This window comes from Coturnix japonica, chromosome 5, assembly GCF_054131305.1.
Source record: "Coturnix japonica strain WE chromosome 5, WE-NBRP24, whole genome shotgun sequence".
In the NCBI taxonomy this organism is placed as follows: domain Eukaryota; kingdom Metazoa; phylum Chordata; class Aves; order Galliformes; family Phasianidae; genus Coturnix; species Coturnix japonica.
The window spans coordinates 11,453,690-11,469,884 of record NC_140667.1 but is presented as its reverse complement, the minus strand read 5'-3'; the positions used below and the strand labels follow the sequence as shown (position 1 = coordinate 11,469,884).

The window sequence follows — 16,195 nt, the reverse complement described above, 5'->3', positions numbered from 1 at the left end:
GCCGCAGCCAAGGCCTGGGAGCACTACGTGCTTTCAGGGGGTCTGCTTCCACCTTCTTGGTACGCTGAAGACCTCCACGTATATCGCAGACGAACACACAGCTGGTCGTTGGTGAAGCCCCTTCAGCCAGCAGAGCCAACCTGAGTGTAGAGAAGTGCCGTTTTCAGCCCTTACTGGCCCGTGGGACCGTGTCTTTCCTTCCATTCTGTCCATTCAGCTGTCTGCCCGCTGTGGGGCTGGATGAGCCCGTGCCCTTCTGGCACGTTAATGGCCGATTGCATGTTGTTTTTACCTTAAAATGGCAAGGAGCCTACGACAAAGAGGGGACTCGGCAAACTCGAACTTGTCTTTTATTGCCGATAATATTTAAAAGCTGAAATGTAACAGTATTTCGGTGGTGAATACGTGGAAATTGTGTATACTGCTTAATGTGTTTCAGAAATCCCTGTTACTTTTCTTCCTTAAATACAAGAAAACAGGCGTGTAATGCCTCATTGAAAGGAGCCTGTAGGGGTGCTTTGTGAGGGTCTTAATTAAGGGCTTTGAAAGACTAAACAAAAGGAAAAAGAAAATGCTACAGGGTTATTGTTATTCCAGCCCATTGGCTCAGCTAGCTGCCCATCCATTGGTGCCTTCTGTCCATTTGGGAGCTGAATGACACTTTTGTTCGTGGTTAACAGAGGTGAAAGAAGCCAATTATTGGCTGTCTTTTCCACAGGGCAGCTGCAGACGGATTTAACTGCGGGCAAATATGGACTTTTCTGCCACAAGGATGGTTGTGATGACAGTTAGTTTTGTGGAATTGTATGAAAGAAAACAGATTGATTTTTTTTCTTCCCCCTCCAGTGACTTGTGTGGATGTTTATTGGAAACTACTGTGAATGTGCTGGCATGGAGTGGGACTGCCTCAATGGCTGGGTTCCCTACGCTAACAGTAGACTCAGGGTGTGTGACAGAGTGGCATTTTGTTTTTAGTTTCTTAGCTTTTTTTTTTCTTTTCCTTTAAAAATAAATTAACTGTGGGGTGGTTTATTTTATTAATTGGTTTGCAGTGCATGTTAACCCTGCCATGGCCGTCAGCTCACACCATGCTGTGTGCCATAGCTGCGGAATGACATTTAGCAGGTGGGCCCACAACTGCAGGATGCAGGGACTTCAGAAAGCACCTGTGAGCTGTAAACTTTCAGCCTCTTCTCCCACATGGCTGTCAGTTGATCCAGAATGTTATAATGGCCTTTCCTACACCTTTGTTTTTACTTTCCCCTAGAACTTCTTTGTTGGAACCTATGCTTTTAATTCATGTGAATGAAAAGGTTTGACTGATGATGAGCTGGGCTTGCTGACTGTGTTTTACATTTGCTCCAGTTTGGGGCAATTGTGGATAAAGAAGCCTTGCCTTGTTTGGAGTTCATTCACTGAAGTTTGTTACGTCAAAATCCCATGTGAGCAGGTTGGCTGCTCAGCAGGCCTGCTGCTGATTACTGTAGGGTGGCAGTGGGGGTCCCTTCTCCAGCCACCCAAGGTCTGCATTTAGGCCTGGTTTATAATGATAGTGTGTGTGTATATACATATATAAATGTATATATATATTTGTCATCCTCTGATTGCTGTCAGGGCAGGGCCCCAGCTCTGCCAAGTTCCTGAAAACATGAACTGTGTGAAGTTGTTGGTGCAATGTTGACAGTGATGGCTGCACACACACATGTGCTGGCAGTGAAAGGGGCCACCAGCTGAACCTGTAGCTGATCTCTGAGTGTCCTGGCAGGGATTTTGCACAGCTCTCCCTTGGCTTAGTGTCTAAGGCTCCTTGGGAGGTGAGGCTGGACATGAACGACCGCTGTATTTTCCTGTGTGCAGTGGACTTGGCTCTACATCTCAGATCAAAAAGAGGAATGTTGCTAAAACCAGCGTAGCTCAACAGGGTGGAAAGCCTTCTACTCCAACAGGGAATTACTTGCTTTTTAAAATGCTGTGCCGTAGCTGACGACTAAGAATTACCAAACCCTACTTCTCACATCTTAGCAGGACCGGGTAGCTCACATGTCATCAGCCAACTCGAGATGCCTCCTGAAAGTGCCATGTGAAAGCACATCTAGTTCTATAAAGGCAGTTCCAGGTGCTGCCATGAAATCTATTTTGACACTAGAAAGCAGCACTGTGTGCTTTTTGTTTTCCCACAGCATATAGATAATTATAGAGCTGTGCTGCAGAAAAAAAAAGCTGCTTTTTATTTTTTTTTTCTATTTTTTCCCAGAAATAATTTTTAGTTGCATCCAAGCTATGCGTGTTATGCAAGTGGGGGGGAAAAAAAATTCCCAGTCGTTGGCACCGTTGTGTATAGGTTTGGTCTGGTTGAAATGTTTATATGTTCTGTTCCGACTTAATCCTATCAGTGACTTCGTTCATACGCTAATTTTGTTTTGCCTTTTTTTGCTTTGGTCTGCTAAAAACGCCGGGGCTTATCCAGAGTTCTGAGGCTTTCTAAACATTGGGTGGGACGGACGAGTGGACCAAAATAAACCAGCAGAAAACGAGTAAGATTCAAAATACTTGGAGTTATTGAAGTTGGATTTGCAGCCATTCATCTGCTCTTCCTTAACAGAGCAAAAAGACAAAGCAGAAGGCTTTTATATGTGTATAAGGATAGCACTGCTTTTCTGTTGGTGATTTTAAGTGCTGGGCTCTGTTCAGGACAGCTCAGAAACATTCATGGCTGTGTCCCCATCTGCCTCTGGAGAGCTGGTGGTGCCCGGCCTGGGCTGTGGCTGCCAGCTCCTCCAGCAGCGCTGTGCTGGCACTGTTTGTTGTAGGGCTGTTGCTAGGTGGAGCGAGATGTGCTGTCCCAGAGTCCAAAGGGTGAGCCTGGCTCTCCGGGTCCTCAGAGGTGTTGACGCTGCATGGAGCTGTGCATGGAGCTCAGAGCGTGTTGTGTGTGTTTGTGGCTGAGGAGCAGGGAGGTGGGGAGGGATAAGAAAATAGGATGGGCTTTATTAAGCTGGTTAGGTTACATAGTTTGGTGCTGTTGTTAATATTTCAGCTGTGGTTGCTCACGAAAGCTTTTGGTAAGGAAAAAGTGCTTGAGAGCTCCCTCAGCAGCAGCATACATAACACTGACCTTGTCACACGTGGAGTGTCTGTGTTGGATTTAGACTTAAATTAAAATTGTGATATACCCCTAACCTGGGACTGATTTAACTCATTAATGGAAATGGAAATGTATAGTGTTATGTGTTTACCTTGGTGGTTTACTGTGAACCTGAGATGGAAAGGGCAATTGTCCCACTTGCCAGTACCCTCCTGTTTGGGGCCGGCTGCAAGCACAGTGTTAAACTTCATTTGCTTAATGGGTGACAAATGTCTTTCTGCCAAACTCCTCTAGGGCATTTGGTATTGATCTTGTTGATGATGTAGCTGTATGTTGTGTCTTCTTTAGTTGTCAAGTTCTCATTGCCTTCTTTACTACTTTTCCTCCTTTCTGCGCCCTGTGAGGCCTTGCTGTAGAAAGGATGGAAGGCAGGAGGGTTGTTATTTATCTCTAGATGATTGGTCTGATTTTTGTTAATGATCTGATTACAGCATGCTGCCTACAAGCAGTTGCACAGTGGAACATAAGACAGCTTTCTTTGTCAGCAAACACACCTGTAACTGTGCCCTGGGGGTGTCATAGGTTGTAGCCTAAAGCATACGACCTGTTGCTGTCCTCTCTTCTCCCCCACGACAAGACTGCACTTATGAGGTTTGTACGTGGAGGCCTATGGAGTAAAAATTCCTTCTGGTCACCTCTGCTGGATTCTACAGATCAGCTCCAGTTTTGCCAGCAAATGCTGGTTGTCAGGAATAGTTTGGATGCAAGTGTGCATCCAAGGTGCGCTAAGGTGAGTGCAGTATCCCTGCTGCCTTGGGTGTCAATGATGGTTTGTACTATGCGGCTTCTAAAAACTTGGAAGTCAGAGAGCACTGTGATAGAACCACATGGAGAGTTATCATGCCCAGAGCTGGGTTGGCAACGTGATGTGCAGGATCCCATGCAGACCTGGGATGTGGATAGTCCCAGCTCCTGTTCTGCTCCACCAGTGCTTCTTCACAGCCTCGTGTGGGCCACTTGGTCCCATCCCATGATAGATACCTGTGAGTGTGTGAAGAGTGTCTCAGTACGGATGTACCCTTAGGCTGCTTGTCTGCTGTGCCTGATGCAGTCACAACCCCATTTTTGTGCTCAGTCCCTGGGTCAGAGAGTAAGCAAATACCAAACCCTGAATGATAATATCATTTTTACTCTCTGCACTAAATTTCTACACCTGTAAGGGAAATACTCTTACACCAAAAGGCATTTTGGTTACCTCTCCAGCTGAAAACAAGCTCTTCCTTCAGCCCCAAGCCCACACCGAACTTGTGGCTCTTAAAAAATGAGTGGAGGAAAGCAGGAACTTGTGCTGTATTTCAATTCCGGGCTGTGATCCCTTTAGTAATAACACAGTGGAACTTTCTCTTGGTGAATTCCACACCATGTGTCAACAGAGACCATTAATCCTGCGTGTGATTGCTTAATGGCTGGCCCACTGTGACTCAAATACCAGTCCAAAATAGGTCTTTGCATACAAGTATTGTTCCCTCCAGTATCTTGATGATGGCTTGACTGACACATGAATAGGGTACATTAGAGCTAGTTACTGTGTCTGAAAGAAAGCTAAGACATCGTGTTGGAGGGAAAAAACAGATTGATGTGACAGGAGAAGAAGGAAGGACAAATATGGTGGGGAAAGAGGGGAATGTTGCTTCTGTTGCAGGAACAGACCTGTCTGGCATTTTTTAGCCTTTCTGTGGCTGTCAGTGAAAATGTTGTAGGTCCTGCTTCAGCAAAATGCCCAAGGCTGACTGGCATCAACAGAATGCATGTGCGTTTGTGGTATTTTTCCTGAAGCAGGACTCCGTGTACCTCATTTCTTAAAGCTGTTGTGTGCCTTGGTCCCTTCTGTAGCCAGGAATTGCTGGCTGTTCTGAATGGTGACGGCTCCCTGAAGAAGAACCTTACGTGCTTCATCCACATGTGAGCATTGCTTAAAAAACTGCTTGAGTGGCTGAATGCCCAGGTGAGCAGCAAACCTTCCAGGCAAGGAGTGTCTCCAGCCAGGTGTTTGTCCAGTGCCAGTCAGGGTGACACATTGAACCACACTCCTGGCTTCATGCTGCAGTACAAACAAAAGGCGATAAGGTGCTGTGAGCCTATAGGAAGTGGCTATATATTTACTGGGTGGGAATGCAGTGGTGTTAATACTTTGGTCAGGGAAGAGGTTGACTAAGCCTTGAAATATTTGGATGTTTCCTTTCTTACAAGAATGTTTCTTAGAAGTGGAAAAGGAAACATTTGCGTAAATTGCACTTCTGATATGCTTATTGTGAGTGCAAAATTAAGTTATGTATCCAGAAAATGTTACCTTGGAGGTGTTCAAGAACCGTGGAGATGTGGCACTGAGGGACATGGTCAGTGGGATGTCAGGGATGGGCTGATGGTTGGACTTGATCTTAGTGATCTTTTCCAACCTTAATGATTACATGATTCTACTCTATAGTGTGTAAAAGGTAATGAGAAATAAAATTAGTTGACCTGTCACTTCACCGTTGTTGAAATTCAGATGCTGTTGCAAGGTCACTTTCCAAGTATAGGCTTTTCTGTAAGCATAATCTTTCCTTTGCCTGATGTCCGATTTTTAGCTGCTGGGGCAGGCATGCCTGTATATAATCCACATATTGCAGTTGCATTAATTGAATTCACAGTCTGGGCAGCTAGTGTTCAGTGTGGTGGCTGTGAAGTAATGCTTCTGGGAAGGCAATTGTTCGCTTCTTGTTATCAGGAATATACAGGAAAACAACAAAAAAACACCCTACTTTTTGAAAATTATTTTTAATTGAATGAATTTAATTAAAATTTAACTGCTGACCCTCTAGGCTTTCTGCACTTTCATTACATACCAAATATGATTAAGACATGGGATGTTAATGCAACCTGATTTGCTCTGTCCCCTGAGAGTTTTCATATCCATCCTGAAGGAACTGGCTGAATGGGAAAGCAGCTCTGAAACCGAGGTGGAGTTCGGCTGTTGGTCTCCACCGAGACTGCCTCCTGGGATGTGATTTGGTTACGTATAAATTGGTTTTCGTCCTGTCTGCACATTCCTCCAAGGGATTCAACACTGTGCACTGCAGTTCTGCTTCAACCAGCCTACTTCACTTGGCTCTGCTTCTGCTCCAGCCTGCTGTTTCTCTGGAGCTCCTGACCCATTACCGTGGATGCAGCAAGCGCTGACGCTGGCCCAGCGGAAAGAATCCAGTATGGAGTGCACCCAGCCCTCCTGTGAGACCTTTAGTGGCCAGAATTGGTCCCCTATTTTCATTTTTTAGTTTTGCTGTTATTTAATGGCTATTGGAGATGCACAACTAGCAGTAACTAGGCCTGAAGAGAAGCACCTCTGGGACTCACACTGACTTGTGCCCTCAGAGCATCAGTGTCCTTTTTTGAAGTTCTGTTGGCTGGACTTAACCTTGATTCTGTTCCAGGTGGTGACCAATGCCATACAGCTACATATTGGACCAACAGCTCTTTGATTATCTAAATAGGGGGAGAGAAACTATTACCCACACTTCAATGTTCCTGGTGATAATGGACAACTCATTGTTGACGAGTATGTTCCTGCACCGTGTTATATTACTTTTTCAGTAATCTGGCTTTAATATCTGAGTTTTGAAACAATATTAATAACTGTAGGTTTTCCTAGTACTTCTGAAGCTGGATCAGTGTTACTACCTGGGGAATTTTATGTAAGAGTAAGACCTTTTACCTAATTGTTTTTGTACAAGTAGGTGGGAGGGCTTTATTCAAATATAGATAACTCTACTTAAATCATTTTCTAAGTGTTATAATTAAATAGCTCAGTGGCAGAGGGCCCAGACCTTGGAAAAGACTGAATGGAGCCTACAGTATTACATGCTATTATCTATCAGCAAACAGGTTAAGCTTGCTCAGAGGGAGTATTTTATAGGATTTTAAAGGTGCCTTGTTGAAACATGATCTTCTTTCCTTCAACAAACACTCCTCTCCCTCCTTCCCTTTCTCCTTCTAAGCTTCACAAAAGATAGGTGGAGGGACACAAAGTTAGCTGCTTGTGAAGCACAGGGAAGCACAGAAGTCTTTCAATTCTTAAGCAGCCCATTGTGACTGGCTTTGGTTGAGATGCTCCTTTTCAGTAGCTGGTTACTGTTGGTAGATGTCCCTCCATTCAGACACCCCTGCACTGTTCTCCTGTTCTGTGCTTGTTAGGGGGTGTTGCTGTGACTTCCAGGTGGGAGGAACTGGGCTCTGCTGTACCTGGGAGAATGAAACGGTTTTGCTGGGAGGTTTCTGCAAGGTGCTTGTGGGCTCATCTTTTTGTTTTCCTTCTCCAAAAAGAAGACTGAAACTTGCAGGGTAGGCCGCAGCTGTTGTCCGTGTGCGAGCCTGGTTGATGGCTCAGCCACCCAGCAGTAGTGCTGTCGGAGGGAGAACCAGGCTGTTTACTGCTGTTAATCTCTTCTGCCTGAAATGGTGAAACTAATTGTAATGATAGGGCCGTGATTCATGCCATCCCCTCGGTGCAGCTTTCTCTTGCGCAACGCATTGCCACCTTGGGCTGTTCATTGTAGCAGTTTCGGTGCCAGCTCCGTGCCTGATCACGCCCTGACCTGCCCCAGCCGAAGGTGGTAAGCGAGCAGGGATTTACGCAGCTCCTCGGTACAGATAAGCCAAGTTAATGGCTAACTGCTGGGAGCTGCAGCTTTGCCTGGCCGTGCTGCTGGCAGCGTTGGCCCTGCAATGTGGTGCGCTGCACCAATCCCAGCAACGGTGCAGACCCACCACCTTTGAGAGATGTAGTCTGAGGTGCAGTGTACCATTAAACATCAGGGCAAGCAGGGTTTGTTAATGGTGATCAAAAGGTTGCTCTGCTATTACATGCAGGTGTTCGTCCCCTAAGAACAAACCCGTGTGCCTCTGCTGCCTGTCTCTGACTGCTGCTGTAGCTTACCTCTGTGGCTCATAATTGAGTAATAAAACCAGCTTTGCAGCAAAGCATTGGAGTCGGTGCACTCTGAACGTTCATCTTGTAGTGCAGAGTTTGGAATCGCGATACATCTTTTCATCTTCGTGTTAGAAATGCAGTTTCACTGAAAATGAGATTCAATTGAGTTTATGGATATAGCGATGCTTCTCAAGTCTTCATTATTAGGGTCTTCTGATTAGTGCTTACATCCAGAGAGTCTGCTGCCCATATTGGAATCATAGATGCTTACACTTGGGGCTACGGGCAAAGCATTCTTTCCTAATTTCAGATCCCAAAGAAAGTTGAAATTACATAGAATTTGGACACCAGCCATGCAAGATATCTGCGTGATTTCCATCAACTCTTTTGATGATTGCTTGGGAAGCTTCTGAAGACTGGACCTTCCTGGCTCTAGAAACTTCAAGGCTGTTGCTTTCAGATGGGTGGGATTTTGCATTTCTGTCCTAAAGAGCGCCTTGTGTTGCATGCAGAGTCCTTGACAAGGTGCTGTGTGTCCATCTGTGAAGTGCTTTCCAGTGGCAGCAGCACCAAGGAGCATCTCTCCTTAAACTCATTAAATTTATGCTGAAACTTTAAATTAGCAAAGTATAAAGTAAGAACTGATGTTGTTTCCTGAATCGTTAGGCAGTTATTAGTTTAATTATCAAGCTGAATTGGTTTTGTGCTATTTCTTATACTGAGTAATGGTTTGCTTTAGGAGGAGATTATCTGTGATGGTTACACAGATGTGAACTGAGGTGATGGCACCAAGTTTGCCACTTACTGCTCATTTGGAAAGCAGAAAGCTGAGCAGGTCTGCATACCTATCATGTAAGTACTTGCTGCCGGCCTGCCTCTGCTCATGGCCTGTGAGTGAAATCTGCTTAAAACTATTACCTTGAGGACGCCTATAGGTTTTGTAGGAGAAAAAAAAAAAAGAGTCTGGTGCAGCTGGGACATGTTTCTGTTCTTCTTGTCAGTTGCTCCAGAAGCTCTTTTCTAAGTCCCAGTGCACATATTTATTTTGTTGTTCTTGTTAAATGAAGGCATTGCGGGGTGAAAATTTGCATGGTGGGTGGTCATAAAATTTAGAAAAGCTTTTTTCATGTGCTGTGGTTTTAGAGAGGCCTTAACCATGTGTTAAAATTGTATGCATGTGGAAGTTGGTGGAAATCAGTGCTGGGGATAACAGCACCATACTGATGCTAAGATGCATGGATACCCCTGTAGGTTTCTGGTCTTTTTGTTAGCAGAAAACGTTTTTTACCTACAGCTCATTGGAAAGGTTGCTGAGACTGGAGTCTCAAGTTACTGCACTTTGAATGTTTAGCTTGAATATTTCGAGCAACAGTTACTGCAGTTTGATGCTTGAAAGCTTCTGTCTGTTATCAGGCCATCTCTGCCATTTTATTTTCCTAGAGTGTGAAAGTCCCTTACTGTTCACTGACAGATTTGTGCTGCTTCTTCTACAGGGATGTCAGCATGAACAACATTACCAGGCTACCAGAAGATGCGTTCAAGAACTTTCCCTACTTGGAAGAGCTGTAAGTGATTTTGCATGAGTTCACTTTGCTATGACATTCTATGGCCCTGTAAAAGAGGAAGGTGGGTGGGGAAATGGCGTTGAGAAAAGCTGTGTGCAGAGAAAGCAGTTATGCCTTAAAAATAATAATAATAATCCTCTGCATGTTTGGAAACCGGAACAGTAAATGCTACTTACAAGGGACTTTTTACAGTAATTATTTTAATCACGGCTAGAGTGATGACACATCCTAATTACAGTGTTATCCAAAGATGATACGAGAGGTGTGTAATTACCATTGTTTCCGATGGAGCTACACTGTAACTGTTGCATAAGATCTATAAAATATACGTTGTTTCAGTTACTGAGCAGCTTGCTCCCTTTGCTCCTGCAGGCTGCAGAGGCAGCGCTCACAAGCACATCCTGACCTGATTCACAACCTCAGGTTCTGTGGTGCAGGACTTGTTATCACACTCCAGCTCCCATAACCCACTTCTCAGCTGTCCCTCTCTCTTCTTAGCTTTGGGTTTTACTAAGGTGGTACCTGCACTTCTGAACTTTAATGCCCATGCTCATATATCTCGTGTTTTGCTGAGTTGAAGCCTTCACAGCGATGCCTTTGCAGTTGAACCACTCCCTAACAGTGTAGCACAAAATGGGGTTGGGTTTGAGAGCTGTTTGCAGAGTTGATGAAGGCTTTGACTTGCTATTTCAGTAAGTAGTGATGAGTGATTTCTGTCTGCTTTAGTTTCCTTATCTGTAAAGTAGGGTAATGGTTCAACCTTTGCCAATACTGAGAACCTCCACTAGTAAGCAGCAGGAAAGGCAAGAACACTTCTCTTGCATTTTCACAGTGCCAAAGTAAGTAGTATTTCACATATCAAAGAATGTTTAAAATAGAAAACAGGGCTGTCCCTGTTTGGGATTTTGCAGAGACTGGAACTGAATTCTGTGTTAAGAGATTCTGTTATCAAGAAGTGCATCTCAGTGAAATAGCATTTCATTTCTCAAAAGGAGACAAACCCTTACTGGGTAGGGAAGCATTGTTCCAAGTTCTAAAGGAAAAGAAACTGAAGCAAAACCAATTGTAGAGGGCAGCAGGTTAAACTGATACTATAGCAAGATGACAGATAAAACCTGGAATCTTTTGACTCTAGTTATCTGCTATAACTTATACATCTGTTCCATCTCAGTGGACCAAAAATGTGCTGAAGCTGATAGAGATGGCTGCAGAGAGGCTTGTCTTCCAGAAGTGGGAGACAAGTGGAAGGCTTCCCTGTGTGTGTTCCTTGTGTTGCAGCTGCCTTGATGGGTCCGATAAGGGGGTTCTACCTTTGCTTTGGATTTTGGTCTCTGGTCTGTCCTGACAATGTAGCAGCTACTACTGTTAATACACTTAAACATCTTGGCCTCCACTGAGCTTAAGTGGCTCTGGTTTGGTTCAGTGAAGTTGTGAAGTACAGGTGAATGTCAGCTGAATTGCGTTTGTGATACTTTCTTTCCTGCTTACCGGTTTCTGTTTTCTTACATCTTACTTTAAGCATAGCTTAATATTACAGTAAACTCCACTATACCTTTTGGAGAAAGTTATGCTTACCAGGATCTCAAATGGTGCATTTGTATGACTGACATGGTATACTAAAGGCTGCTGCGTGGCTTGAGTGATCAATTTAAAGAAAGAAAAGAAATTCAAGGCCTGGGGGAAGCTTGCTTGGCTCAGGATTTGTATTGACCAATGCTCCCTCTGTGCTTTATAATATGCGCTACTGAATGTCTGCATCTTGTTTTGTTGGTCTATATTTGTAGTGCTTTTTTCCCCTCCAAAATGTTTAAGTTATATTTCACATCAAATGTTGAAACAACAACCAGTGCTGTTTTCTCAACTCCATCCCCAACTTGAGGTGACTGTGGGAGCCTTCATTTGTTCCCTAGAAGTAATTAAGCAATAAAACATAACTGGTGGGTGTGCATGTTGTGTAACTTCCATAAACCCAGGGGTGTGTCAGGAGGTAAAGAAAAAAGGCAGAGCCTTCAGCCACCATCTATTGTGCTTATAACCTAAGTACTTTCTGCTGCATGCACCTCATTGTTCCCCAAAATTCCAACATGTCATTTTGCAAGAAAAAAAGACTGGCATTAATGCTCAGAGTGATATGTGAACACCCAAAAGCTTTAAATTCATTCCTAGCTGACTTCAGAGTTAAAGGAAGTTCTGAAAACAAAAACAGCCTTGCAGTAAAAATGATACTTGTCAAAGAATTGGACGTACCCAAATAAATCATAGTTACTAAGTACAGAAGAACAAAACAAATGCCATTTTTATTTTATGTTTAACTCCTACAAAGGGTAGGTGTTGGCAGGTGATGGCCTTGCTTTGGAAGATCTGGGAAAGTAACTGCGTAGATGAAGCAATCTCTTCTTTTATCCGTAGTCTCTCTTTACCTTGGAAATAGCAGCCAGCATTATTACGCTGCAGAGGTAGAAGAACCTCCAGAAAGATTATTAAAGAAAAACTGTCTGCAGTTCAGAAGCTATCGCACATGTAGGGCAGTAGGAAATTGTCTGAGAGCAGAACCGTAAGTTGACAGTATCTACCTTCAGTTCTTCAAGTTTTCTTGTTTGAAAACCATGAAGTGAAGCCTGTGAGCTGTTAATGTTTCACAGCAGCAGCTCACTTACTGTTTGCAGCCTGCCTCTGGGACTTGTCCACTGGCAGTGAAATGGGGAACGTTTCTTCCTTTCGTATAAAGACTTGATAATGGTCATCTACAAGCACATGAACTCTGGTTCAGGCTCTTCTTAAAGAGAATATAATAGGCTACAGTGGACTCAGACAAGAGCAGCTTACCTTCTTATCTGAAATAGCCAGCACCAGACAAGATGCACTTTGGTTTCATTCTGTTGATTCCGTTTTCTCTACAGGACAGGCTACAGGAGTGCAGAAATCTCTGGTCTTCAGTTTTCCTGGTTGTTTCTAGAACAAACAGTCGTATTTCCCACCGTACAACCACAATTTTCCCTCTCTGCTCACAGATGATTTTCAGTCTTTCTTCCTGGATTTTGTTTACACTTGAACAGATCCAAATTTTGACTGCCAGGAACTCATAAAACTGCTTTTTCAGCACACAAACCTGGGCGTGAGTCTCAATGCCAAAGGAAGAGAGACAGAGTTAAAGCAAAGTGGTGTTGAAATCTGTGCTGAAAGCAACTTTGCCATCTAGAACTTTTCTCAAGAATTGCATGCCTAAAGCAGATGAGGATCATGCAAACTAATGGGCATGCAGTGAGTATCACACCACCATCAACACCATTAACTCTACTCATCCTGGAGATGAGCCCCAGACAACTTTCTCTTTGTACAGTCCCTTAGCCCTTCTGTTTGTCAAATCCTCTGGCCCTGCAAGAGTTAGTATTGCAAAACAGTATCGCAAAATTTAATTGAGTATAAATGGAACACAATTAAATGTATTATGTAGGAGTTTAAGTCCTATGTAGTGCACATATGGAGAAGATTAGATTAAAAAATGCATTAGGAGTTCTTTAATATTAGGGTTGTCATTTCCTTCGTGCAATTTTGTAGTTTCAAAAGACTTTAGAGGATCGTTTTCCAAGTCCTGAAAGGAATGGTAGCAACCAAAAGTGAGAGGAGTAGAGTACCAGATTTGTAAAAGCTGGCTGCTTGATTTAAAAGATGCTGCATTGCTGAGGCACTGATTTGGATGCCTAAAATTTATGTGTCTAGTGCTGTTTCCAGGCACAATAGGTGCCTGGAGGCATCTCCACGAGACTGGCAGATCCAATAGTGTGGAGACTGATGGCCTCCTGCAATGGCACTTGAAGGCCAGGTGGAAGTAGGCTGCCTCGTGTGATGCTAAATGGCTGTGATCAGGGCACTGGGTGCCTCGCAAAGTATTGTATTGGCAGATATGATCTGAGTTTTTCTACCATGACGATACCTGAGTTCTGCTAGCAGAAACAGAAGCATTCCAGCTAATCTGCAAGCAACATCAGCCTCTTGGGTTGTGCGCTCCTTGTGCCCCTGCTCACAAGCTTATGCATGTTGCAGCATAGTGCACTTACCATGCGTCTGTGGGATTCTTGCACTATTTATAAACGTTATAAAAATTCTCCATCTCTGTGTAACTGATACCCATCTGGAAGTAATTTGCGCATGATTGAGACAGCAATGGTCAGAGTCAGCGAGGAGCGGACCACCAAGGGCTTTGCCACAGCAGTTAAAGAAGTGTGTTCTCCAGAAAATGTGAACATAAACGTGATACAGCCCTGAACTTGGTATGGAAACTAAAAATCTTTGAAGAATTTGGCTGCAGTTTTCTAACCACACCTTAAAATATTTATAGAAAGCTGGAGGAGGAAAATACACTTCGATAAATGTAGTGTTTTTAGAAAGCAGAAACTGTTTTGCAGTGTGAATTTTTAAGTAGAAGAGCCGGGCTGCGCAATGTTTTGTTGCTTTTCTAAACTGTTTTAGTTCCTTCTAACATATAAAATTATTTGAAGTGGTATTAGGGGTTTTGACTATGTGATTTCTATCCTCTGCACTGGTGAAATATCAGCTTGTTTAATTAAATGGCTCTCTCTTAGGGAAGCCAAATTGCAGTGATTTTTGTATTCTTGGCCTGTTTTTTGTTTTGACTTGAGAAACTTGTACCACTCCAACAAAGTAAATGTCTCCCTGCCTTAATGACCTTCTTACCTAGTTTTAGTTTCCACTCTTTTAATGTTTTAAAACCTTCCCTTCTTTTTTTACCCTGCTCTGCTGGATAGGGCTTAAACAATAAGGCATCTACCTCCTGAAGCTGTCTTGAAGCAGGGCACTGTCTCCCTCTCCATGAGGGCAGGGAAGATGCTCACTGTCCTCTGACTCTTGTAGTTTCAAAGAGTGTACTGCATGAAAATAATCACTCTTGAAGGCACCAAGAGACCGCAATGCTCAGTGACCTTGCAGATGCATGCTATGCCAAGGTCTGTTTTGTTTCTGCTTTTGTTCATATGGTACGGAAGAGTCCATCTTTTGTGACGCTGTCTTCAGATTATTATTTTATTGAGGTTTTTATTAGCGGCTGAAAGTGGTTCCAGAGAATTAAAGTGACAAAATGAAAGTTTTAATCAAAAAAAGGTTTCTCTTTCCTGAACTGCTCATCTGCTTTTTGAGAGGTGAGTAAATATCCAGAGAGAGGAGTGAGTGTGCAACTGTAGCTATTCAGGAAAAGAGAGAGTCCAGCTGAGAACAGAATGACTGTTTAATTATACCTGTGCTGATTACAGCACTAAGAGGTCCTTAAACATCTCACTCACCCTATCCTCTGAGCCAGAGTCTCTGATTGTGGCTTTTAATTGACAAAAATATGTTTTGAGAACGTAAGGATTAATTAAAATGCATACTGGCAGTGGGAAATGAAATGTTTTTGCCATAAGGTTGTAATCAGGAAGTATCTGCAAGGGAAATGTCTAGGGTTATTTTTCCTCTCAACTGCAGCTGAAGATGACCACCTGGCTGAAATGTCGCAGCTGCTTGCTTTTGTAGTGTCTATTTCAGTATGTAATTTAGATGATCCCCTTTCTTCTAATTTCTGCCTCAGCACCAAGTTGTGTTTTCCTCAAGGAGGGAGAGGGAGCGTCTTGTCTCTTTTATTATATTGGTTTTGTGAATAAGACATGTCTTGGAGCGAGGCCAAGGCCACCAAGGCTGAGCTGCTAGTTTGGGATGCAGTCTTTTCTCACCTGGCTGTGGAGCATTGGAAGAAGTCTTGGTCTTTTGGAAGAGTGTTTTTTACACGAAGACAGTGGGTTCGTTTTGAGTAGGAAAGTAAGGATGAAAAGTTTTCCTGATGCCCAGCCATGTGGTGGCTGAGGCTGTGCTGAAGCATCCTCTCGTGACACTGGCTGGTATGGCTGGAGTCAACTGACTATGCTAGACACCATCCAGCTCCCACCGAGTGTGCATGGAACAGGCAGGGAGCTCCCTTCAGCTGCTCGCTTGGCAGGTCAGCCAGCTGGGCCATCCCTTGATGGGATGTCAGAAATATCTGGCGTGGGGCTGGGAGCTGATGGGTCCACATCATCCGTCTGCCACCTCTGAATATTTGAGCAGCTGGAGGAGACAGTTTCTTCAGTTGCTCCCTCCAGCCTGAATTCCAAGAGGTGAAGTTCTAATGAAGAAAATGTGAGTTGTAGGTTTCACATGTGTTAGCAAGTTGGGAGCCTAGGCTTTGACTTGACCACCTAGCATACATTAGAAACGTTTGCTGCTTTGTGTGTGCTGGAGCTTTAGAAAGTATATCGGCGTGTCGTAGCTTGCACCATCAAATTCTAGTCAAGACAAACCTTTAGGCAAAGACTCCCAAGTAGAATTAACCGCAGTCAGCGAAGATGCTTTTAAACATCACCTACCTGGTCTGCGCGAGATGCTAAATGATGTTTAAAAACATGTTGGCCAACCAGTGTTTAATTAATGTTTTCTTATCTAGGTGAGCCCTAAATCAGTTTTATTCTGGATCAGTTTCAGTCCTGCTGATATAAATGCAATGTTTCTGTGACTTAGAAAGCTCTCCCTGTACTTAACAGTTGCATTTCTTTC

General features: G+C 43.7%; 1 protein-coding gene across 1 annotated transcript in view; it reads left to right on the top strand.

Annotated features, from left to right (window-relative positions):
- LGR4 (leucine rich repeat containing G protein-coupled receptor 4) overlaps positions 1-16,195 on the top strand; it is a 56,873-nt gene that overhangs the window by 10,941 nt on the left and 29,737 nt on the right. The window contains exon 2 of the mRNA XM_015863442.3: positions 9,545-9,616. Within this exon, the coding sequence (XP_015718928.2) occupies positions 9,545-9,616 (72 nt within the window). The remainder of the gene's footprint in view (positions 1-9,544; positions 9,617-16,195) is intronic.